The sequence below is a fragment of the Notolabrus celidotus genome, chromosome 2, assembly GCF_009762535.1.
Source record: "Notolabrus celidotus isolate fNotCel1 chromosome 2, fNotCel1.pri, whole genome shotgun sequence".
NCBI classification, from domain to species: domain Eukaryota; kingdom Metazoa; phylum Chordata; class Actinopteri; order Labriformes; family Labridae; genus Notolabrus; species Notolabrus celidotus.
The window spans coordinates 9,358,656-9,383,541 of NC_048273.1; the positions used below are offsets into that span (position 1 = coordinate 9,358,656).

The 24,886-nt window shown below is 41.3% G+C and overlaps 2 protein-coding genes across 3 annotated transcripts in view; one reads left to right on the plus strand and one right to left on the minus strand.

Moving 5' to 3' along the window:
* osbpl1a (oxysterol binding protein-like 1A) overlaps positions 1 to 24,113 on the minus strand; it is a 35,657-nt gene extending 11,544 nt beyond the window's left edge. Inside the window, exons 1-17 of one of the 2 annotated variants that reach the window (XM_034676122.1) lie at positions 24,037 to 24,110; positions 23,844 to 23,961; positions 18,243 to 18,372; positions 18,058 to 18,143; positions 17,781 to 17,855; positions 17,544 to 17,655; positions 17,326 to 17,411; positions 15,600 to 15,744; positions 14,158 to 14,225; positions 14,014 to 14,058; positions 12,038 to 12,111; positions 11,762 to 11,825; positions 11,563 to 11,664; positions 8,958 to 9,080; positions 8,782 to 8,863; positions 8,546 to 8,652; positions 1,927 to 2,089 (exon numbers count right to left, since the gene is read on the minus strand). In XM_034676122.1, coding sequence (XP_034532013.1) covers positions 1,927 to 2,089; positions 8,546 to 8,652; positions 8,782 to 8,863; positions 8,958 to 9,080; positions 11,563 to 11,664; positions 11,762 to 11,825; positions 12,038 to 12,111; positions 14,014 to 14,058; positions 14,158 to 14,225; positions 15,600 to 15,744; positions 17,326 to 17,411; positions 17,544 to 17,655; positions 17,781 to 17,855; positions 18,058 to 18,143; positions 18,243 to 18,366 — 1,456 coding nt within the window. In that variant the 5' untranslated portion in view covers positions 18,367 to 18,372; positions 23,844 to 23,961; positions 24,037 to 24,110. Of the gene's footprint in view, positions 1 to 1,926; positions 2,090 to 8,545; positions 8,653 to 8,781; positions 8,864 to 8,957; positions 9,081 to 11,562; positions 11,665 to 11,761; positions 11,826 to 12,037; positions 12,112 to 14,013; positions 14,059 to 14,157; positions 14,226 to 15,599; positions 15,745 to 17,325; positions 17,412 to 17,543; positions 17,656 to 17,780; positions 17,856 to 18,057; positions 18,144 to 18,242; positions 18,373 to 23,843 lie in introns of both variants that reach the window. The other variant, XM_034676127.1, reaches the window with a different exon arrangement.
* Positions 24,114 to 24,372: 259 nt separating this feature from the next.
* The window catches only part of impact (impact RWD domain protein), a 39,679-nt gene continuing 39,165 nt past the window's right edge, over positions 24,373 to 24,886 (plus strand). The window contains exon 1 of the mRNA XM_034700359.1: positions 24,373 to 24,549. Coding sequence (XP_034556250.1) covers positions 24,502 to 24,549 — 48 coding nt within the window. The 5' untranslated portion in view covers positions 24,373 to 24,501. The remainder of the gene's footprint in view (positions 24,550 to 24,886) is intronic.

Below are 24,886 nucleotides of genomic sequence, written 5' to 3' on the forward strand. Positions count from 1 at the left end.
GAAAAACAAAGGGTCATCAGTTTTATTATTTAATCTTTAAAACAGATGAAAAAGTTTATGATCACATAATATTCCTGGTTACTTGAATATTTTATAAGTATCTGTGATACGGCTGAGAAAAATGAAATGAAATATTCGCAGTATCATGAAACCTCAATATCATCATCATCAATACCACTGTCACAAACATCATCTTGCTGGGTGTAAAGTTTCTCAGAAGTAGAGAGGGACTGTTTGATCAGGTTTGGCTGCGCAACTCGTTCTACCACACAGGGGACTACAGAGGAGCTAAAGTGGTCTTAGGTGTTCATGGAAGAGCTGAGTCAGCATTTAGCTTTTCTGTCTAACCAAAGACATACTCATCATCACACTTGTACTTAAAAAGTGCAGGAAACAAAGTGCCAAAATCCTGTGTTAAAAATGAAACCAATGTTAAAGTGACAAAAACTGCAGTTCCTCGAGTGTCCACTTGAGGCTGTCCGAAAAGCTGAGGAATCCTCATCAACACCCATATCAAGTAGATGATCTTTACAGCAGAAATACACTTTTACAGTCTGGTTCAAATATTGTTGTTGTTGTTTATAACTTATTTGTTTTGAAAGTATTGAGGCTGAAAGTTTCAGAGAGTTCAGCCTAATCAGGGGTGTAGCTGTGTTGACGGGTTTGCTCTTTGTAGCTCACCCCCGCTCCATCTCTTTGCCTGTTTCTAGGTTCCCTGAAAGTTAGTCAACATTTCACACATGGAAATAACAAAAATTCAAAATGTAGGTTAGTCAGGACCAGAGCGCTGAACGTGGTGCAAGGACCCAAATGATATGGGTCCATTTTTGTGTCTTTGGTATCTACAGTCAATCGCTTTATGTAGCTTGAACATGCACAAAAACTCAGGAAAGTTTTCACACACATCAGGCCAGGTGAACGTTTACTTTTGATATGGAGAGCACATGTGGGTGTGGCCAAATGGCTCCATGGTGGTTCCTTAAATTTTCAAAAAGAGGTCCTCAAACAGATTATTTTCCTACATGTATGAAATTGGTAGGTATATGTGGCCTGACAATATCTAGAAATCAGCCTATTAGAGCTACACCATTACTCCAACAGGAGATCCACCATTTAGAACAATTTTCAAAAATGTGAGGGTTTTTTTTGGGACTGATTCCAGGGGTCCCTCTAGGACGAACTCCTCCCACGGCGTTCATCCAATCCCCTTCAAATTTGGTATACTTCTGGATGAGACCTTGATGATCAAATGTTATTCAGCTCGTGCAAATAACTCAAAGGGCTTAGTCGTGGTGAGCCCTCAAGTTTGAGCATGAGACGCCCTATTATTTACCTCTGCTGTGCATTCTCCAATCTGACCCCAACTTCACGTCCATGTAACGTGTCCGGACCATATATAATGATCACAGTTCAGCTGTGCAATGGTGTATTAATATAAAAAACAAACTGAAACATATTCTCCATGAAAACAAAATGAACAACCATGCAAACGCAGTCACTGCCATGCATGTATCTAATTTCAATCGTTTTTTTGTATTCATTTTCCAACCAAATGTGAGAAATTTTAAAGGTGTTATGAAGATATTTGCAACTTTACACAAAATTATTTTGTTGTTTCTGGTAACACTTTCATAGTTAAGAAATAAAGTTGGATTTCTGAAATGTCTCTTTGTTTGAATAAGTTTCCATCATGCAGGTATTCACAGCAGAAACACACAATGTGAAAATAAAAGCCTTCACACAGCCAGGCAGCGGTTTCTCTTACATCACTCTGAGGAGCAGGAAACAAACCACAGACTTTCAGCGGAGGGGAAAAGTATTCCAGCGTCCTAAAGGTGAACGAATGACAGAGCAGCAGGTGTGAGCAGGTCACAGGATCACCTGCAGCAGCAGCTCCTCGACGTGTCCGACGACTCGTCCACTCACCTGAAACAGCATCGTGGAACTCATCCTCACTGAGCGCGCTCTGAGGCGAGGATCCCTTGACGACGGATTGTTCGAGCTCGTGGTGCTCGGTGGCGAGAGTCTGCAGCGCCTCAGAGAGGATCTTATTCTTCTCCACCTCCTGCTCCAATTTCACAGTGCGCACCTGAGCTCCATAAACACACACACACACACACACACACACGCAAAGAGAAGATACTTATCACTCACAGACACAACACACCAACATGAATCACAACATCGACGTTTAAACACCAATATGAGGGTTCATGGAGACATTGTGTTCAGACTCTCCTCACAAAACCAGCTGTGAATAAAGATCCCAGCTGACTCACTGACCCTCCCATCAACACACACACACACACACACACACACACACACACACACACACACACACACACACACACACACGGGAGGGACGATCTGTGTTTATCTGTAATGGACAGCAGCTGCCTCCACGTCTCAAATAGCCTGCAGAAGAACAGGACTCCCATGAAGGAGATGGGATCAAATATCGGGCACGAATATAAACCTCCCATCGTTTAAAGGATGTTAGTGAAGATGATACAAAGAGGTTCACCTTTTCAGCTACACTTTAATTCAAAATGACTCATATCCCATCATAACGGCAGCACTTTATATCAGTCAGAGAAAGTAGACTAAGGATTTGTCATCTTTGATGGTCTGCAGTACAAATATGGTTCAAATGTTCTATTCTTCAAGTAGGGGATACTGTATAGTGAGTAGATTATAACCTGACTGTGTTAAATACTTGATCCTGATTGGTCAAAACTAAGCAGCAACCTCCAGCCACAAGAATTGAAGCCAATGTGGAAGTGTTAAAAACTGCAGTCCATCGAGGATCCGCTTGAGGCTGGCTCCGGAAGTACCGGAAAACCACATACACAAATTCAAAAAAGCCGATCTTTACAGAAGAAATAAACATGTTTACAGCCTGGGACAAAAGACGAGTGTAGTCTGGATAGCTCATTTCTCGATCGGCACACACTGGACGGGGGGTGAATTTTTTCATAACGCGGCAATTTCGAAGATATTAAGATTACCATTAGTAATTTTTTCCATTACGAGAGGCCCAGCTGACTTGATTGACAGACGGGAACACTGTAGCTGTTGGCTAGGAGGCTAAAGGCCTGCCTCTTTACGTCACACTCGCCCGACAGCAGTTAAGTTGTGTTCAGCATTTCCAACATGTTTCCAGCCTCAAAACTGCGCTTCAGAAACACATGGGTGTCGCCACGGATACTACGTCCATTGTTTATACAGGATATGGTCAAAACCCCTTAACATAGGTGATTAATTCTAAACGGCAAAAGCTACACCTGGGACCACCTGATCACACGTCACATCGAATCAATCCCCAGAGAGGAGAATAGAATGGAACGGAACGGGATGGAACCATAGACTGTATAAAATATGGACGTAGTATCCGTGACGTCACCCATCTGTTTCTGAAGAGCTGTTTTGAGACCAATCGTCGGTGGGAGCCAAATTGCTTCTGTCGAGCCAGTGTGACGTAAAGAGGCGGAATTTGAGCCTCCTAGCCAACAGCTGCAGTGTTCCAGCAGGCAGCTGTGCCTCTCATTGGAAGACTAGTAATCTCAATATCTTCGAAATTGCCGTGTTAGAAAAAAATTCACCCCCCTCACAGTGAGAGGACATCAAGAAAGGAGCTATCCAGACTACACTCGTCTTTTGTACCAGGCTGTAAACATGTTTATTTCTGCTGTAAAGATCGTCTTTTTCCCATTCATGTGTATGTGACTTCCGGTACTTCCAGAGCCAGCCAGCCTTTTTAACACTTCCGCATTGGACAGAATTTTAGACCGAAGGTTTCCGCTTGGATGGAACACATCAAGGTAGAATAGAATGGAATGCTGCCAGTTGGTCAAAGCCAAATAGAACACTGATTCATTTTAAACAGAAAAAGCATCACCAGGGACGACCTGATCGCGTCACATCAGATCACTCCACAGAAAGTAGTCTGTCTTATTCCCACTCTGCCTGTTGACACTGTGGTAAAAATCTTAGTGTGGTCTTAAGGCTGATTTATACTTCTGCGTCTCCCCTACGCAGCAGGGGCTGACCCGGACATGAGCCCAACATACTTGTGCGTTGATGTGTCCGTGTCGCGCAGCAATTCTCCGCCGAAACGCTTGAGGGCAGTGCGGTCTCTCTGATTGCCGGTCGCCTGCTTCAGGTCCCGCTACGATCCCCCGAGCGGACCAATCAAAGGGCTTGCGGTCCGCGTCTGCTCTACGGGGAGTTACATTTTGGAGGAGGTGCACGTCAGCTACGTGCTTAGGCCTCGGCGTAGGTACGGGAGCTACGCGGACCCCCGGCGTAGGGTACGCCGTTGATTCAACGCAGAAGTATAAATCAGCCTTCAGGCTGGTCTTGAGAGTGGGGAAATAATGACAGATAGTGGGCACAGATGTGAGAGAAGCCTCCTGCGTGTCTCTAAAATAAGTAACCAGCTCAATATGATTTTGGCATCATTTTGCGTCACATTCAGAAGAGATGGAGGCACGTCGTCCCTCTTTATATGTAGTCAAAAACTCCTCCGCATGCAGCGCACAGCAGTCGATCAGAGCAGGCAGAGTGAGAGGGGAAAACTGGGATATATTGGGACACAGTAAATCTTATTCTGGTTTCCAAAATAGTTCAGGATTACGGACATTGCATGGCAGGTAAAGTTTATTTTGCCTTCTAAGAGAATTAGCTGAACCCTGCCCACTTCTTTTTTTAGTCTTTTGTTTGCTGTATCAGTAAAACTAATCCTGCTCAGAAACTCGCTCTACTGTTCAGCGGATGAGTCTCGACTGCAGCTGCCCTCAAACCATATTTCCTTCCATGGTTACCCGTATCAGAGCAGACAGGTGAAGTGGTATAAGTGCTACATAATAGCACCCTACAGCTCACCTGACTCTGCTGCAACACACTGAACTTTAAAGAGGAGTTTCCTGCTGCTTGACCCCCTGACAGGCGCTTCTAAAGTGAGTCCCTATCTTTTCTTCAGAGGGAGAATAAACCAACACGTCCTGCTTTGTGCACCCTGCGTGTGCACACTGAGATATACAGTATGCGTCGGAGTTCCAGAAAGCAGGCCTATTCATGGACAGAGCTCAGAGATCCTGTGAGCCTTTTTATCGTGCACACGGCTCAAAAGGCTGCACAGCTGAGTGACGGGGACCTGGCACAGGAGAAGACCCTGAAAGCACCAGACTGGCTGTTAATCTGAGGACACTTGAATGGTTTCTGGCAGCCTCTGGGCACACATAGCCGCTAAAGACTATCAGGAAATTCAAATACCCTGTTTGTGAGCGGGAGTGGGTAGAGAGGAAAACACATCCTCTCTACACAGTGACTGCCAGGTTAGAGCTACAAATCAGAATAATTCAGGCTATGCAGATTCTGACTGTGTGCAGGTTGTTGTTTAGCATGTAGATTAAAATGACCACCTTGCAGCTGGATGACTCAGGAGGCTGTAGAATCCACCCATCAGCACCGAGTGAGAGTGGTTAAGGCTCAAGATATATTTGTATGCCAGACACTTTAAAGAATATATTACCCTAAACAGGAGAGGTCTCATAGCTAACAGGAGGAACTAGCTTTCAGAGGTTCTCTCTCGTTAATAACAGCAAGAAGACATCGGTACACAAGGAGTTAAATAAGGAGAGACTGTCCACGAATCATCCATCATTCACATCACTTTTGTCCAGATGGTTAACCATTGGAAATAAACTAGATGTAGTAACACACATTTATAAGAACGGTGGAAGGCTGAACCTGACCTCTGACTTTATAGCAATGCCAACCAATTCACGGAATGTTCAATTTTTCTCAGAATTCCAAGATCAAAGACAGAACTGTTCTAGAATTCTGTCTTTGATCTCAGAATTCTAGAACACCTGCTGCCCACCCTGATGGTGGGATCCATCATTTGTGATGCGTTCAAGGAAATCAGGAAATCTAAAAGCTGATTGTCTTTAGTGACACAGCATCAAGCAGATTTGTGTCTCAGTGTAAATATTTGATCTAGAACAGATTGTTAGCTGCTCTTCATGCAGATATCTGTTTATAGAGAGAAATAAATCCTCCTCAGATTAACAACCATGGGAGCCGTCATTACGCTGGATTGTGTCCCTCCTGCTTTTGCTCTCCATACTGCTCAGTCCAGACCCCTGAGTACAGATTCTTTATTTATATTCATAATCTGCAAAGAGAAACGACCTTGAAGCAGCTGGAGCCTCTTGTTTTATGAGTTTTGCTGAGTTGTAAACTATCTTACCTTTTTCATGGGTATTTTGAGTTCTGGATATAAAACTAAAAGACATATCATTTTTTTTATGATATTCCACAGAAGTAACATTTTTTGGAGCTTTGTCTGAAACATTCGGGTGCTGTTCGGCCAACATGTTCAGTTTACCTAATGCATTTTCAGTCCTTTGTGCCTGAAAGAATTCCAGCTTTACTGTTCACACTGTTACTCTCAGGAGGGAAAAGCCGGCTGCACTAAAACCTGGAAATGGATGTTATTGCATGAATCACCAGATAAACACTATGCTCAGTCAGGGGTTATACAAATGAAGCTCTACATTATGACAGATTTGATGGACGAAGTTGGTACACGATGAGAGCTCTGAGCGGTGCTGTCTATTTTCTGTCCTGCAGGGATGTCATCTATTGCCGGGATCCTTCCATTATAATCAGATGTATTGAATCAGGCACAAAGAAAACCAGTCTGACAGCTTATAATCACCACACGCCACCGAGCTGCTTCAAACCGAGGTGTGAATGTGCCACAGCTCTCTCGGGAGCACAGTTTGTTTTTATATTATTCTTTAAAACACATCTCCTCATGTTCGAGAGTCACGGAGAGAACACATCCTGCTGATTATAATGTAGTTACATAATCTGCATTTTAAAAGGGTCAAAGGGAAATGTTTCCTCCGAACCCTCAGAAGATATTAGACGGTGACTACTTCGGTGTTTTTCTTGCTGTAGGGACATTTCTCTGAGTATTTGCTTGACTGCTTTAAACCCCTTAATTCACCAAAACCTGAAATTAAAGGTTATGTAAGTTATTAAAGTGTAATTGTGTTTCTGAAAAATGTTAAACTGTGTCAAAAATACAAAAATTTACACATTTAAAAAGTAAATTTTGAATTTTGCAAAGTAAAATAAAAGACACATGAAGGTAGAAATGCAGCAGAATATTTCCAAACTCTGAATATTTGAAGTATTTTCATGTTTTCAGTCAGATTTCAGGGGTGTTAGTTTCACAAGCTAGGTGCTTATGTTGGTTATTTTGGGTTATTTTTTATGTTAAAGGCCTTATATCCATGCAGCACAACCTAAGCTAAAGGGTATTGTAAGTCTAAGATTCATTTTCATAGAATCGGCAAATCAGCATGAATCAATTTAAGATGTAGAAACGGGAACGAAATGTTTTTTAAACATTAAAGAATGTTCTTGAACTCTGTTTTTAAAAAGCATATTTCAAAATATAGTTCATTAATTGATATTTTTTCCCACTGTGTTGCGATTTCTTGCAGTTTCTGCTGAATAACCTAAGCTAAAAGGTGATGTAAAGACTTTCTCATACATGCACTCCTGAAAACTTCCAGATAAAAATGCTTCCCCTGAAATTTTCTGAAGTTGTCATTCACACATGTCTCTTTCAGCTTAAGGTTTTACCTGTTGGATTGGAGGAGGGGTCTTAGGAAGCAGGACATGACGTAAAAACGTGTAACGTTTTCAACATATCCACAATGACGGGTGAAGCAGAGTCTGACATTGTTTTTTTTTATTATTTCAAGCTACATCCAAAAAGACCGCACCAGTCGCACGCAGGTCACATTATGTAAACGCTATCACCCATCAGACTCGCTTACATTGAATTTTTCTGACTTTAACCTGCTGCATTCTCGCTTTGGTCCCCCTGACTTTTTTTGTGGGAACTTTACCTCGGAACTGGCAGGAAAACGTTTCAGTAAAGTCGTACAGATGTATCTCATCCCCAAAAATCTGTGAAGATCTTCAGGAGTTCAGTGCACGTGTGAACACAACATGAGACTATAATTATTAGTTTTCATAACATTTTGAAAATCAGCACAAACAAATGTATCATAAAAAGTCCAGATGCCGTACAATGAGCAGATTTAAGCGAACACTAGATTCTTTTCACTGGTTTTGAGTTTTTGCTTAATTTGTTAAGGGGTTTCAAATCTCTAAGATCAGTACAGTTTAACAGTTATGTAAATTGTCTTCATTGTGCTTTAGTTTTTTTTGTTTACAATCATTCTAATAGGATTTTGCACTTAAGCTTACGTAATGTAGTATATTTAGGGATTATTCATCCTTAATTTAAACGGTATTGAGGTTATAAAACATCCAGAATCTCTCTAATCAGAGCGTTGAGATATTTGTGGTAATCTTCTGTTTTCAACGTGCTAACAGAAGAAGTTTCATAGATGAATATTTCCATATAAACCTTTAATCTTATATAATTTAATAACCAGCGTCCTGATGTCGTGGAGCTGATGATCGCTGCTAACAGGAGTTCAGACTCTGGACTCACCCCCTCCTGTCTGGAGAACAGACTCAGACAGACGCTCAGACTCGAACTTGTCTCATTGGACAGCTCACAGATCTGCTGCACTTTCTGCAGGATGGGGGACGGGAACCCTGGAGGGACAAGCACAGCACAGTTTGACACACAATGTTCACAGAGACTTTGTCAAACAAGATGAATTAAGTCTTAGAAGTCTCGAGTCATTTTGAGTCAGGACAAGATGAATCCACCGGAGGACGTACTTTCATCCAGATCTTCATTTTTCAGCAGGGACACGAAAGCAGCCACCTCCTCCTCCAGCTTCCTCTGGCTGGTCTCTGCTGCCTGAAGACAGAGAGGTGAGCTCCTCAAGTTAAATGACAGTTCATCATGCTAACATGCTAACAGGCTAATCATCAGCGTCTATATTTACAGTCACCTGCAGTGATTCTGTGAGCTCCCCAAGGGACATCCCTTCCTCCTCGTCTTCCTCGCTGCCCTGCTCCTGGGAGCAGTAGTGAGTGCTGTAAGCCGCATGCTCGTCCAGAGCGTCAATCCAGCCCTGGAACACAACAACAGGTCGTCCTTTAGCTCGTGTTGATGATCAGATATATGATGAAGTCATTTTGCAGAGACTAACTGCTGAAGTTCTATTTGGGATTTGAGATATTAAGGTTTACCCATCTATAAAAGCAGAACGTACAAATGTTCACTGATGGGCCAAGTCTCTGTCAAGTCTGGTTTCACGTTTAACTCAGATCTCAGATCTCAGGTGCTCAGTCTGAGTCAGATTTTAAATGTTTGATGTTTGTCCGGTCAAATTTTAACTTGTGAAAGTCTGAGTTAAGCCTTGAGTCGTTTCGTCCAAGTCCTAATGAGGACTCTGCTCTTAGATCTAAAGTCACACAACATATACTTACTCTTCAAAAGGGAACATTAAGTCAAGCTCCGAGTCTAGAGAGGCAGGGTCCGAGTCACATTTCAAGTCTTTAGAGAGGACCAGTCCCAGTCAAGTCACAAGAATATTTAGTGAACTTGAAGGGAACTTTAAAATCTTTGAGACAAAGTCTAAGTTTCGTCTCAAGCCAGACAAATCTCAACTCGCACGCTAAAGTAAGGTCTCAAGTCTCAAGTCTTTTAGTCCAACTCAAAGTCCAAGTCTCGAGTGATCCAAGTCCAAGAGAAGAGTCTGTTCTTAAAAAGACAGTCATTCATTTATTCTTAAGAAGGCAAGATCTCATCAAGTCCAGGGTCTAAAGAGGAAGTGTCCAAGCCGTCTCTTAAAAGAAGAATCGTAGTCTGGTTCTAAATATTTAGGACCAACTCAGAGTCATATCTCAACTATTAAAGAGCTAGAGAGAGAACAGTCTCGACTCATTTGGACTATTTTCAAGTCAAGTGTCAAGTCTTTTGGGTCAAGTCTCAAGGATTAAGTCCAAGCAAAGTTTTGAGAGGCTAGTTTTTAGTTCAAGTCAAATCTCAACTATCATTGTGTTGGATCGAGCCAAGTCTTTTAGTCCAACTCAAATCCAAGTCTCAAGTGTTCTGGGCCAAGTACAAGTGAAGACTCTGTTCTTTTAAAAGCGACAACCATACACTGATTCTTTAGAACTCAAGATCTCTTCAAGTCCAAAGAGTCTAAAGAGGAAGTGTCCGAGTCGTATTTCAGATCTTAAAAGAAGACAAGTTGTAGTCTGGTTCTAAATACTTTAGGTTAACTCCGAGTCATATCACAACTTTTAAAGAGCTAGAGAGAGAACAGTCTCGACTCATTTGGACTATTTTCAAGTCAAGTCTCATGGACTATGTCTAAACCAAGTTTTGAGACGTTAGTTTTTGCTGGTTTGAGTCAAGTCTCAAGTCTTTTAGTCCTACTCAAATCCAAGTCTCAAGTACTATGGGCCATGTCCAAGAGACAACCATACACTGATTCTTAAGAAGGCAAGATCTAGTCAAGTCCCAAGTCTAAAGAGGAAGTTTGAGTCGTATCTTAAATCTAAAAGAAGACAAGTCATCTCAGAGTCATATCTCAACTATTGAAGAGCTAAAGAGAGTTCAGTCTCAACTCATTTGGACTATTTTCAAGTCAAGTGTCAAGTCTTTTGGGTCTGATGCAACAACTTTCAACTTTCTTTTGGGTGAAGTACAAGTTAAGTCTCAAGGCCTAAGTCTGAACCAAGTCAAAATTCAACTATCATAGTGATGGTTTGAGTCAAGTCTCAAGTCTTTTAGTCCAACTCTAATCCAAGTCTCAAGTGTTTTCGGTCTTGTTCAAATGAAGACTGGATCTCTTCAAGTCCTGAGTCTAAAAGGTAAGTGACCCAGTCATTTCTGAAATCTTAAAAGAAGACAAGTCGTAGTCTGGTTCTAAATATTTAGGGTAAATTCAGAGTCATGTCTTAACTCATTTGGACTATTTGGGGCAAGATCCAAACAAGCTTCAAGTCTTATGGGTCAAGTCCAAGTCTCAAGGACTGAGCCTGAGCCAAGTCAAAATTCAACTATCATACCGAGGTTTGATTCAAGTCTCAAGTCTTTTAGTCCAACTCAAATCCAAGTCTCGAGTCTTCTGGGCCAAGTCCATGTTGAAACTGTCTCCTTAAAGGGCAAGTCAAAGTCATTTGTTGGTTCTTTAGAAGGAAAGTAAGGTTCCAATTCTAACCAGGATGGGTCCACATCTCAAGACATAAAAGAGGACAGGCTCTTCTCTTGTCTAGAGTATTTCGTCCAATCCAGTCTCACGACCACATCTCTATCCGGAACATTTACGTCCCCTGTTTTTATTTCTGGTTTATCCCTTACATTTAGAACCTCACCAATCACGAGGCTGCTGCTAATATTAAATTTTCTTTGGATTGAAAAAAAAGACAGTACAATTCACGACAGCTTTACCGGATGGACTTGAAAGTGACTTAAAATATGTAAAAAAAACAAATAAACCCTGCTCTGAGCTTTAGAGGCTGCCTTCTTCTGCCAATGATGTTCAAACAGGGAGAATAAATTAGAAGTGTTTAAGATAACAACCATGGCAGAATAAAACCTACTTTTCTCGCCGCCTCTGGGTCGTTTTTTGGCGACACTTTGAAGTGATGCACGCTTTCATCGAAACACTTGAGGGTGAAGAAGCAGCCGTCTCTGGCTCTGATCTGGAAATAAGAACATTAGATATGCCCCCTTGTGTTTTACCCACGCAGTCATCAACACAGCTGTTAGAAATGTACCACAGCTTAAATATTAACTTACCAGACACTGAGCGTGTGTGAGGGACTTACAGCCCTGCCTTCTGATGTTTGCAGCGGCGTCTGACCTTTGTAAGAGAAAAAGACAGAGGTGATGTTTTTCTCTTATTTTCTTTCTCTGGTGACACATGGAGAGGTTTCGAGGACACTTCTATCTCCTACGTTATTTATCCATCACTCCCACAGCACCTTTCTAATCAAAGTGTGCAGCACTTCCATTTATCTGAGACAGAGAAACGCTCACTTCTGATTCACAGCCAAGATGAGAGACGGCACCTACTGTTTGGAGTACCAGGATAAGACCCCGTCCTGGAGGACCACCCAGTATGAGCGCCAGCCGAAAAACCTGGAGCTCTGCGGGATCAACAAAGAGAAGAATCAGTGGATTACTCTGAGTGATTTCTGTAGTCTTTATTTTATTTCAGAGAGACAGAAACATAAATACAGAAACACATAAAACACAAGCTAAAGCTAACAACACGAGCATGAGTGAGCTCGTCTGGATCAGTTTCTAACAGATGAGCTCTGCAGGTTATTTCTTTCAAGGTCATTTTAATTCTTCTGATTGCTGCAGTCACTTTATTTTGAAGCTGTCAGAATTCACAGTCTCTGATTCTTAAATAGCGTTCACACCCGTCCAGAACCTGGGACTACATCCAGCTCTGGGTTCACACAAATTCAGTGTGGAAGTGACTCAAAATAAACTGAAGCTGGTTTAACTTTGTGCATGCTTAATGTGTGCAACTGAGACCAAAAGACATGCACAAATTATTACCCCTCTAGAACACTACGCTTCCAACATGCAGGCCTGATCATCATACTAAAGTCTCTAAAAGTAGTATGGGGGGTAGAGCCTTCAGTTATCAGGCCCCTCTCCTTTGGAATCATTTACAAGTCAGGGTCCGGGAGGCAGACAACCTCTCCACTTTTAAGAGTAGGCTTCAAACTTTCCTTTTTGATAAAGCTCATAGTTAGAGCTGAATCAGGCTTGGACCAGCTCTTAGTTATGCGGCTATAGGCTTAGACTGACACACTGGGATCCTGTCTTTCCCTCTCTCTCCTCTGTCTGCCTGTCACTTACTTAAACCCTTCCTGTCCCATTAAAGTTACTAACCATAGACCTTTCTGGAGTCCCTGAGCTCCCTTGTCTCGTAGGTTTCTCTGGATCTCTGCTGCTGTGGACGTGCCAGACTCCAGCTGCTACAACTACTAATATCTGTCTCACCACTATCATCTCTCTCTCTCTCTCCCTTTATCTCCCTCTATCCCTCTCTCCAACACAGTCTCAGCAGACGAGTGTCTAACATGAGTCTGGTCCTGCTGGAGGTTTCTGCCTGTTAAAGGAAGTTTGTCCTTGCCACTGTAACTTGCTAAATGCTGCAAAGTGCTCTGCTCATGGTGGATTAAGATGAGATCAGACTGAGTCCTGTCTGTAAGATGGGACTGGATCTTATCCTGTTTGGTCTTTGATAATAGAACATAGAGAACGGTCTAGACCTGCTCTGTTTGGAAAGAGTCTGAGGATAATTAACTGTGGACGCTGATCTTCAGTGTGCGGACAGATTTGAGCTCTAGTCAGCAGAGAGAGGAGATTCTGACAGCTCATCTCCACAAGCAGACATAAAACAAGAGCAGACAGAGCTGCAGAACTTTATGTCCATGTTTGGGCTTTAATATAATTACTGCAATATGCTCTGTTAATAAGACCTTGAGATGGAGAAGATACCGGGGCAAATGATTAGAAAATCTAGTGTACACAATCCATTCTCCCTGGGAATGCATTTCTCTACAGCTCTTTGGAGCGTCTGAGAGTCTCTCAGCACTCTGTTGTAGTTGCCTGACAAGCAGTTAGTCTCAAAGCCTTCAGATTTGTTTTCCTGCAGCAGCAGTAGGCGCCTGTTCTCAGAGACTAAATCTTTAAAAGTCTGTTTGTAAGATGAGTCATCGAAAAATCACAAAAATAAAAGAATCAAGAAAACCTGAAACTTTCTTCATTCAAAAACACATCGTGAAAACTGAGCTTTGAATTGTTTCATCAGCTGCGGCCGAGTTTTAAATGCAACACAACGTTCGGAGCTACAAAAAACAATTTATTTCACCTTTTAAACCCTGAAGAGTTTTGATTTCGGTTTAAGGCTTAACGTGCAGCAGAAATTGGATTTTCTTGTTTGCAATAACCTGGGAGGTAGACCTGCCAGTCCGTAATAAACAGACTTTTCTCAGCTACCACGGTCAGTACTAAGAGCCATACTTTACCTTCCAGAGGAGTCCCTCAAACTTCTTGACGTGCCGGGTCAGGCCCTGTGAGGTGCAGAGACGAAAAACATGACAGCGGTTCAAAGTGAATCACAGATTAAATCATAGTAACTCCAGGAAGGGGAACGTCAGCGGAGCACTCACTCGATGAACGGTGCTTTCAAGGATCTGCTTCATTGCTGAATCGCTGGCCAGGTCAAACACTGTCTGCTCTGAGAGTGGACACAGGATGAGAGGAGCTTTTAGAACAACAGAACACAGGGAGACTAAAGGTAAAGGTATTTACAGCAACTGTTTTCGTTGACATCAGTTTGAAACACAAAGAAACTCAAGGTCTGATCCACAAAGGATCGTTCATCTTTTGCATCCACTTAGTCTGTGCCAATGCGATAAAGCAAATGCAAAAGGTTTAAAGACACTTCAAACTGTGCTGCAGAACACATGGCATCCATGCACCGGTGCAGTTTACACATATTTAAATGAGCCTTTATGCATTTGTTCAGGGAAAATTAGCCCCGTTTTATGCAAATGAACCTTCAAATTGCAGCTCTGTGCAGCAGAATGGAGATGCTAACAGCTCATTGTTACAGTCAGACACAAAAAAGAGCAAACTGCACAGAGCTGCAGAACGTAATGGGCGTGTCTGTTCTGGGATACCATTAGAGTAATCTGCTTTGTAAAGTTGAGACGAAGTAGATAGGGAGGCTAGCAAGGCAAGCGATGCACAATTCTTGATCCTACCGGGGGCGGCAAACTGTTCTTAATTATCTCATCCTTCAGAGTCTAAAATCAACCATCATCAGATACACCCTCTATAAAGTTAGAGCTCCTTCATCAGTCTGTTACTTGTTGTTCTGTTAAAGTTATGAAGGCAGTGTGTAAAAATGTCTGTCAATCAACAACAGAAGGAACAGTTTTAGTAGTTGTAACGTTGCAAAAAGGACTATAGCCTTTGTACATGGGGTGCGCTTAGAGCTCTAGGCCAACGACACCCTGAGTCAGAAATGTTTAAAAACTTTTCAGCAACAGTGGCCTGTACTTCTTCAGGTGTTTGTTGTTGTAAAACCGATTCTGGGGCAGAATCCCTACATGCTCAAATGGTACTGACAGTATCTACATTCTTGTCCGGGTAAGAACGTTACCCTGGCAAACTCTTTCATAAAAACAAAACTTATTTTATCTGAGTCTTTGTAGAAGAAAACTCTTTACACCGGGCAAAAGTCCCAAATAAACAACTTGTTTGTCACTTTTTAGTCTTAAAAGAGGGAAGGAGAAATCATGCTCAGAAAAAGATTCACTAAACAGTTTCCTCACTGGGCCTCCATATTATTCGTTTTTTTTCTTTCTTTTTTTTTTATCTGTTATTCAGATTTTCTTTCACTAACCCAACAATGGCTCCGTCTCTGTTTCATTAATGTCTAACTCCTCTTCCCTGTGTGTGGCCCTAAACCTCCAAACGCAGCTCATTGAAGTATTTTAATAATTTTGGGGACAACAATAGATCCTTTCTGCTCAGAGGACACACACGTCGGGCTCTGAATGCACAGTGGAAAATCATTGTGTGTGTTTTGTGACTGACAGCTCACCGTTCTTGTTTTTGATGTTGGGGTTGGCACCGCTCTTCAGCAGCTTCAGGGCGCACTGCTTCTGCCCTCGATACGCCGCAGAGTGCAGCGGAGTGTTACCCAGCAGATCCGTGCAGCCGATGTCCGGAGGGCTTTTCCTGCTGAGCTGCAGAGAAACAGAAAGAAAAAACAGATGAGCTGTCTGGTCCCAAACGTCCTGCAGCTCTTTATCACTCTGCTGAAAGCCGGAGAATGACTCTTTGATTTCACTCTCTCCTGTGTCCGGCAGCTGAACCCGCTCACGCTGCGGGGGTTTTATGAAAGCCGGTTCATTTACAGCGTTAGAAACTCGATCAGCTCATAAGACTCTTTCAGAGGTTTCTGTTCAGGCTCTCAGGACTCAGTTGTTCAGAGAGATTTAAAGGACGTAGTCTTGTGTTCCTGTCTGGACTTGTGAAGGTGTAAAGATTGTGTAATGTAACTGTCAGTTCAATGACAAAGAGTCTTCAGTCATGGTAGCTTTACAGTGATGATTTTGTTGTGGTGATGTGTAACAGGTTCATTGTTCCCCATGTTCACCACCTTAGATTGATGTTAGAACTTAAGTTAGAACTAACTCCAAAGCCGACAGTTTCTCCCTCACCATAGACAGTTCAACAGTGTCCCCCTCCCCTCAGGTAAAGAGTCTGGGTGTCATCCTCGACAGCTCACTTTCTTTCAACTCTCACATCAATAACATAACCCGGTCTGCATACTTCCATCTCCGCAACATCAACCTTCTCTGCCCCTCTCTCACCCTTCACACCACTGCCATCCTGGTCCACAGTCTCGTCAAAACTCTGCAGCCCGCAGAGGTATCATTACCAGAACCCCCTCCTTTCACCACATCACCCCTGTCCTCCAGCAGCTTCACAGGCTCCTGGTCAAACTCAGAATTAATTTCAAAATCCTCCACATTCAAGGCCATTCACAACCTCTCCCCTCCATATATCTGTCTGATCTCCTCCACATTGTCACCCCCTCTCGCTCCCTCAGGTCTTCCTCCCCCCTCCACCTCTCTGTGCCCTCCGCTCGTCTCAGCACAATGGGGAGCAGAGCTTTCAGTCGCTCTGCTCCCCAACTCTGGAACTCACTCCCAGCAGAGATCCGTAACTCTGACTCACTACCCGAGTTCAAATCCAAACTTAAAACTCACCTGTTTCATTGTCTAATTGCACTGCCTCATTTTAACTTGGTGTAACTCTGCTTGTTTTTATTTATTTTATCACTTTGTTTTTATGTATTGTGTTTTAATCTGTATGTAAAGTGACCTTGAGTGTTTTGAAAGGTGCTTCTAGATAAAATGTATTATTATTAGTATTATTATTAGCTTAGAACTTCCTTTCCTGCATATTAGTGAATACTTTTGCAGTCATTTATGTTTGTTTACTCTTCTGACACACACAACATTTTATTCTCAATCTTTTGACGTGCAACTAGTTTGATTAATTGATCGTGTTAACCTCACGGTATCATGATTCATCCTCTGGGCACCATGATTGCACAACATGTCTCAAGCATGGCTAAAAAATATCAACTGAATATAACACACACACACATACACACATACACACACACACACACACACACACACACACACACACACACACACACACACACACACACACACACACACACACACACACACACGCACACACACACACACACACACACACACACAGGAGTAAGAGCAGAACTTGACACTCACCAGCTGAGTCAGAGTGGAGAGGTCTCCTTCTCGTGCAGCGTCAAGAAGTTGCTCCTCGAGTTTCCTCTCCTCCGTTCTCTCGGCCGCTGGAGTTCGTGTGAGGATGAATGAAGGGTTCAAAAGAAGCAGGATTTAAGGATCTCAACATTTAAATCATCTCATGTGAATAAATATTAAAGAATTAAACATGAAGAATGATTCATGAAGATGTCTCTCACCTTCCAGCATGCCTCTGATCTCTGCGTTCTGAGTGACATCTTTGGGTATCTGAGCGGTCCCATTGATGACAGTAGCACATGCATCATAGTGCAGGAGCAGCATGACAACCTCCTGATCAATACGTGATTGATTGATTCATTGATTGATTGATTGAATGGATGATTAAATGCATGCAAAAAAACCAAAACATTGAGAAGAAGAGAAGAATGTTGCAAAGTGAGGAGGTGTGAACGTACTTTTCTTCCTGTGAATGCAGCTTTGTGCAGCGGAGTGTCCCCGATGTTATTTGGCAAATTGACATCTGCTCCAGCCTGCAGGGAGGAACGACACACACACACACACACACACACACACACACACACACACACACACACACACACACACACACACACACACACACACACACACACACACACACACACACACACACACACACACACACACACACACACACACCTCAGCATGACAGGCACTCATACCAAAAGTAAAAGTGTCTCATAAAAGAAAGCCGACCTTGAGTAACTCCTCGACCACGTCTTTGTGTCCGAAGTAACAGGCCAGGTGAAGAGGCGTCCAGCCCAGATTGGACTTCTTCTTACCTGAGTAACATCACACACACACACACACACACACACACACACACCTTTAATACCCCACACTGTGACTGACAGCATCTCCACGTGTGACTCGTCGCGTACCTTTGCAGTTAATGTTGATCTGCGTCTCCTCCCGTATTGTGGACATGAGCAGCTTCTTGATCCCTGGCAGGTCTCCATTACGGGCGAACCGCAGGAACTGGTCCTCAGGCTCCAGCTCCTCCATCGACCCCTGCAGAGGAGACACAGACAAAGACAGGGTTAAAAACATCCATGTGACTCAACTATGATTAAAGACAAGCATTTAGAAGAAGACATGAAGTAAGCACCATGTCAGTCTCAGGTTGTTGCATAAAAACACTTCAAGGAAGTGAAATACAGCTCAAAGTGACGGGGAGGGACCTGCAGGTGTTTGATCCTAAATCAAAGTGCTGACATGTTCAAACATTGACCTGATTAAGAGGCAGGAAACACAGCCAGAGAATCACAAAAATGATAACAACAGATCTTTAGCTGGACATGAATGGTTGCACCAAATATTTTTTCACATTTCAGCCTGGACCAAAGTTTCTGACCAGACAATGCATCCTACATTTTCCATCATGCATCTGTGCAGAAACTTTCACTAGACTCTCCCTGCTTTTTGCAAAACAGAGCTTTTAGTTATTTTGTGCAATCTTTAAGAAAGCTCTGTACCCACTAATATCTCCAGTTTTCACAGACGTCAGAGCTAAACCTGACTCGATCATTTCAAAATAATGAGCTGAGTGCGTCTTTAAGTGACTACCAGACCTTCTGATCAGCCTGCAGACGCTGTTTTATTGCTCAATCAGTCATCAGCTGTCAGTCCTCAGGGCATGTGAGTTAAGAAGTCACGAGGGGAGGAAAGTGACGCTGCAGGAGGAGAAGGAAAAGAAGAAGAAGAAGAAGAAGAAGAATGAGAGATGTGTGTGATTAGAAAAGGTGTCATCAGACAGGCCTGACGGGAAAGGAGCCGCTCCTCCTCCTCCCACTCCGTTCACATGACGCCGTGTGCGTGAAATCAAACTGAGGTATGCAAGTACAATGACAGAGTTTACTGTATGACAGGTCACATGACGAGCAGGAAGAAAAAAGTAAACATCAGGGATTATCAATCAGATGGGAGCAGTGCTTAGAGCTGACAGAGTGAACCGGTTTACCTGAGCCAGAACATCATGTGACACTAACGGTTACCCCACCTGTCCTCCTGCTGCACGCCCATGCACAAACACACGACACCTGAACTCTGCAAGAGCTCATTCAACAGGATTTAAACACTTTAAAGAGTTAATTGAGAATACACTCCTATATTATTATTGAATGTCCGAATTATTAGATCATAACATAACTTTAATAGTGGGGTGCCGGAAACTGATGGAAACCAAACATCCTCACAGGAGCTTTAAACACATGAAGCTGCAGTCTTACTGAGGAGTGAAACCAAAAGCTGAGGGCAGCGAAGCACTAATTTATGTAAATAAGGAACTTTTACTGTAAAATTGTACTTTATAAAGCTGACTGAATATAAAATATAACTTTTAACGTGATGTAGAAGGTGAGAAAACTGCTTTATTTCTGCGCTAAAGTTGAGGATGCTGCAAAATATTTCAATGAAAACTAAGTACAGAAATAATTGTGCTGCGATAATCAAAACACTGGAAGCTGAGTCTAAAGTTTACTGGAGTTTAATATGTAGTTTGGCTATAACAAGCGAGGAATACGAATGTTATTTTACAGCAAAACTTTAACCGTATAAAGCTGAGAATACCAAAGAACTTTTACTGTGAAACTTCAACTACAGAAAATATAGTATACAAAAGACGTTTAACTGTGAAACTTCAACCATAAAACACTCAGAATACTACATCACTTTTACAGTGAAACTTCAACTAAAGAAAACAGAGTACCAAAGATTTTTTATTGTGAAATTCAATCACATGAAGCTGAGAATACCAAAGAACTCTTACTGTGAAACTTCAACCATAAAAAGTTGAGAGCACCACAGAATGTTTACAGTGAAACTTCAACTACAGAATATATAATATACAAAAGACGTTTTAACTGTGAAACTTCAACCATAAAACACTCAGAATACTACATCACTTTTACTGTGAAACTTCAACTAAAGAACAGAGAATATAAAAGACTTTTACTGTGAAACCTCAAGAATGAAAAACCTAGAATACTACAGAACTTTTATTGTGAATCTTCCACCATACAAAACAAATACCAGACTTTTTACTGTGAAACTTCCACCATAAAACACTCACAATACTACATAACTCTTACTGTGATACTTCAACTACAGATAACAGAGAATACCAGAGACTTTTACCATGAAACTTCAACCATAAAATGGTGAGAGTACTGCAATACTTTACTGTGAAAATTTAATGATGAAACGCACAGAATACCACAGAGCTCCGACTGTGAAACTACAACTACATAAAAACAGAAAATACCAAAGACTTTTTACTGTGAAACTTCAAGCATACATAGCTGATGGTACAGTACCACAATATTTTGACTACAAAACTTTACCAAACCAACACCAAAGTCCTTTTACTGTGAAACTTAAACCATAAAAAAACCTGAGAATACCACAGAATTTTTACTACGAAGCATAAACAGTGAAACTGCAACTAACAGAAAATATAGAATACCAGAGACGTTTTACTGTGAAATTCAAACATATGAAGCTAAGAATACCACAGAACTCTTACTGTGAAACTTCAACCATAGAAAGTTGAGAGTACCACAGAATGTTTACAGTGAAACTTCAACTACAGAATATATAATATACAAAAGACGTTTAACTGTGAAACTTCAACCATAAAACACTCAGAATACTACATCACTTTTACTGTGAAACTTCAACTAAAGAACAGAGAATATAAAAGACTTTTACTGTGAAACCTCAAGAATGAAAAACCTAGAATACTACAGAACTTTTATAGTGAATCTTCAACCATACAAAACAAATACCAGACTTTTTACTGCGAAACTTCAACCATAAAACACTCACAATACTACATAACTCTTACTGTGATACTTCAACTACAGATAACAGAGAATACCAGAGACTTTTACCATGAAACTTCAACCATAAAATGGTGAGAGTACCGCAATACTTTACTGTGAAAATTTAATGATGAAACGCACAGAATACCACAGAGCTCCGACTGTGAAACTTCAACTACATAAAAGCAGAAAATACCAAAGAGTTTTTACTGTGAAACTTCAAGCATACAAAGCTGATGGTACAGTACCACAATATTTTGACTGCAACACTTTACCAAACCAACACCAAAGTCCTTTTACTGTGAAACTTAAACCATAAAAAAACCTGAGAATACCACAGAATTTTTACTACGAAGCATAAACAGTGAAACTGCAACTAACAGAAAATATAGAATACCAAAGACGTTTTACTGTGAAATTCAATCACATGAAGCTAAGAATACCACAGAACTCTTACTGTGAAACTTCAACCATAGAAAGTTGAGAGTACCACAGAATGTTTACAGTGAAACTTCAACTACAGAATATATAATATACAAAAGACGTTTAACTGTGAAACTTCAACCTTAAACACTGAGAATACTACATCACTTTAACTGTGAAACTTCAACTAAAGAACAGAGAATATAAAAGACTTTTACTGTGAAACCTCAAGAATGAAAAACCTAGAATACTACAGAACTTTTATTGTGAATCTTCCACCATACAAAACAAATACCAGACTTTTTACTGTGAAACTTCAACCATAAAACACTCACAATACTTCATAACTCTTACTGTGATACTTCAACTACAGATAACAGAGAATACCAGAGACTTTTACCATGAAACTTCAACCATAAAATGGTGAGAGTACCGCAATACTTTACTGTGAAAATTTAATGATGAAACGCACAGAATACCACAGACCTCCGACTGTGAAACTTCAACTACATAAAAACAGAAAATACCAAAGAGTTTTTACTGTGAAACTTCAAGCATACAAAGCTGATGGAACAGTACCACAATACTGTGACTGCAAAACTTTACCAAACCAACACCAAAGTCCTTTTACTGTGAAACTTAAACCATAAAAACACCTGAGAATACCACTGAATTTTTACTACGAAGCATAAACAGTGAAACTGCAACTAACAGAAAATATAGAATACCAAAGACGTTTTACTGTGAAATTCAATCACATGAAGCTAAGAATACCACAGAACTCTTACTGTGAAACTTCAACCATAGAAAGTTGAGAGTACCACAGAATGTTTACAGTGAAACTTCAACTACAGAATATATAATATACAAAAGACGTTTAACTGTGAAACTTCAACCATAAAACACTCAGAATACTACATCACTTTAACTGTGAAACTTCAACTAAAGAAAACAGAGTACCACAGACGTTTTATTGTGAAATTCAAACATATGAAGCTGAGAATAACACAGAACTCTTACTGTAAAACTTCAACCATAAAAAGTTGAGAGAACCACAGAACTCTCACTGTGAAACTTCAATTAACAGAAAACAGAGAATATAAAGCCTTTCACGTTCATGGTGAATCTTCAACCATACAAAACAAATACCAGACTTTTTGCCATGAAACTTCAACCATAAAATGAGTACCACAATATCTTATTGTGAAAATTTAATGATGAAACGCACAGAATACCACAGAGCTCCGACTGTGAAACTTCAACTACATAGAAACAGAAAATACCAACGAGTTTTTACTGTGAAACTTAAACCATACAAAGCTGATGGAACAGTACCACAATATTTTGACTGCAAAACTTTGCCAAACCAACACCAAAGTCCTTTCACTGTGAAACTTAAACCATAAAAAACCTGAGAATACCACAGAATTTTTTCTATGAAGCTTAAACTACAGAAAACAGAAACACCAGACTTTAACAGTGAAACTGCAACTAACAGAAAATATAGAATACCAAAGACGTTTTACTGTGAAACTTCACTCATGGAGCACTGAGAATACCATACTACTTTAACTGTGAAACTTCAACCATAAACACTGAGAATACCTGAGTTTCTACTGTGAAACTTCAACACAAAAAGCAGACATCACTGCAGTAATTTTACTACGATTGCAACCACAGGAAGCTGAGACTACCTCTGTTTTTTTTACTGTGAAACTTTAACCATGAAATCTAAGAATACTTCTGTACTCTGTTATTAATTCACTGCAAAAAGTACTTTTATATATTTGTACTTTGAGCTGATAAAGCCGAGGATAATGCAGTACTTCACCTTAATACTTGAGGTTCATGAAACAAAAAGGACTGTTGTACTTTAACTCTGATATTCTAACAAGGTGAAGCCAAGAATTCTCCCTGTGTGTCTGTGTTACTTTAAATAGATGAAACACGTTTGCTGTGGTATTTTAACTTCAGACTACATGCTGCTCAGAATATTCTGTACATTTACATGAATATATGAAGCTGAGTGTGCTGTCATAAACTCGTTGTAATGCTTTAAATATTTAAATTAATTTAACTGTGATGTTTAACCCACACAGAGCTGTAGATACTGCTGTCCTCTTCCTGTGAAGAGTGTGTTTGTGTGCAGATATCAGTGCACGGTGATGATTTGAGCCTGAGGCAGCAGCGACATGAATCAGGCCGGTGTGTGCTGCACTGAGTCCGTCTGACACTTACTGGTCTTAACGGTCCTGTGAGGTCCGATCCGGGTCCTGGGTGAGGTCTGCTCACTGGGCCCCTCCGTGAGGCTGCATGTGATGGATTAAGCCCCTCTGAGCCGCTTCCTGCTGTTTTACTGCAAAAACATCACCTGAGACGTCACACACACACTCCTACACGCACATACACTCCTATCTATGCACACACACACCCATTTCACACTCCACGTTTCACGTCCCCAATCCAATGGTCAAATCCAGCTGTCTCGCCCTTACACACCTCTGCTGTCTGTTTACACTCAGATCAGCTGATCAGGTTAAACCGGAACTCACATGGTGCGACCATTTCTTCCTTTCAAAATAAAAGCACGGACAATGATTTTAAACGCAGAATAAACACTTCGAGTCATGTACATCAGCCACACACGATCTTACAAACCCTGTCTGCAAATTAAAATCCAAATTACATTTATCTAATGAGATGTTTTTAACTATCTGAATCATCTTGGTCTTTTAATTTACACGTCAGACCCCGGAAGTCCAAACAAAGCCGTCAGGAAGCAGTTCATTCCTCCACAGTCACCATAAAACAGGCTCATTATCATCATGTAAAGCATGTGCTCTTAACTTTCAGGAGATCTTTTCATGTATTTAACTCTTGCGGATGAAATGAGGAGATGGCTGATATCATAACTCCGGAGAATGAAGAGGATCTGCAGGCTCAGGTCAGAGGATATCTCCTATCAGAGAAACCTGTCTGATAAAGTTCAGAGACAGAGCTCAGAAGTTTGGTTCAGGACTCGGCTGATGTGTTGCAGTGTTGAAATGTGGCCTGCAGAGAGCGTAGAAGTCAAAGAATGACTGTGCAGAAAGTTTATGAAGAAATAAGTTAAAAACAAAAACAGACATTACAGAGATATTTAAGATGCACGAGTTAGATTACAGGCTGCACACTCCGCAGGTTTCTCCCTCAGTGTCTGGACTCAGTGAGACATGTGCACATGATATTTGCAGCCTAGCAGGTTTTGCACACTAACAACAACATCTGTATTCATGCAATGC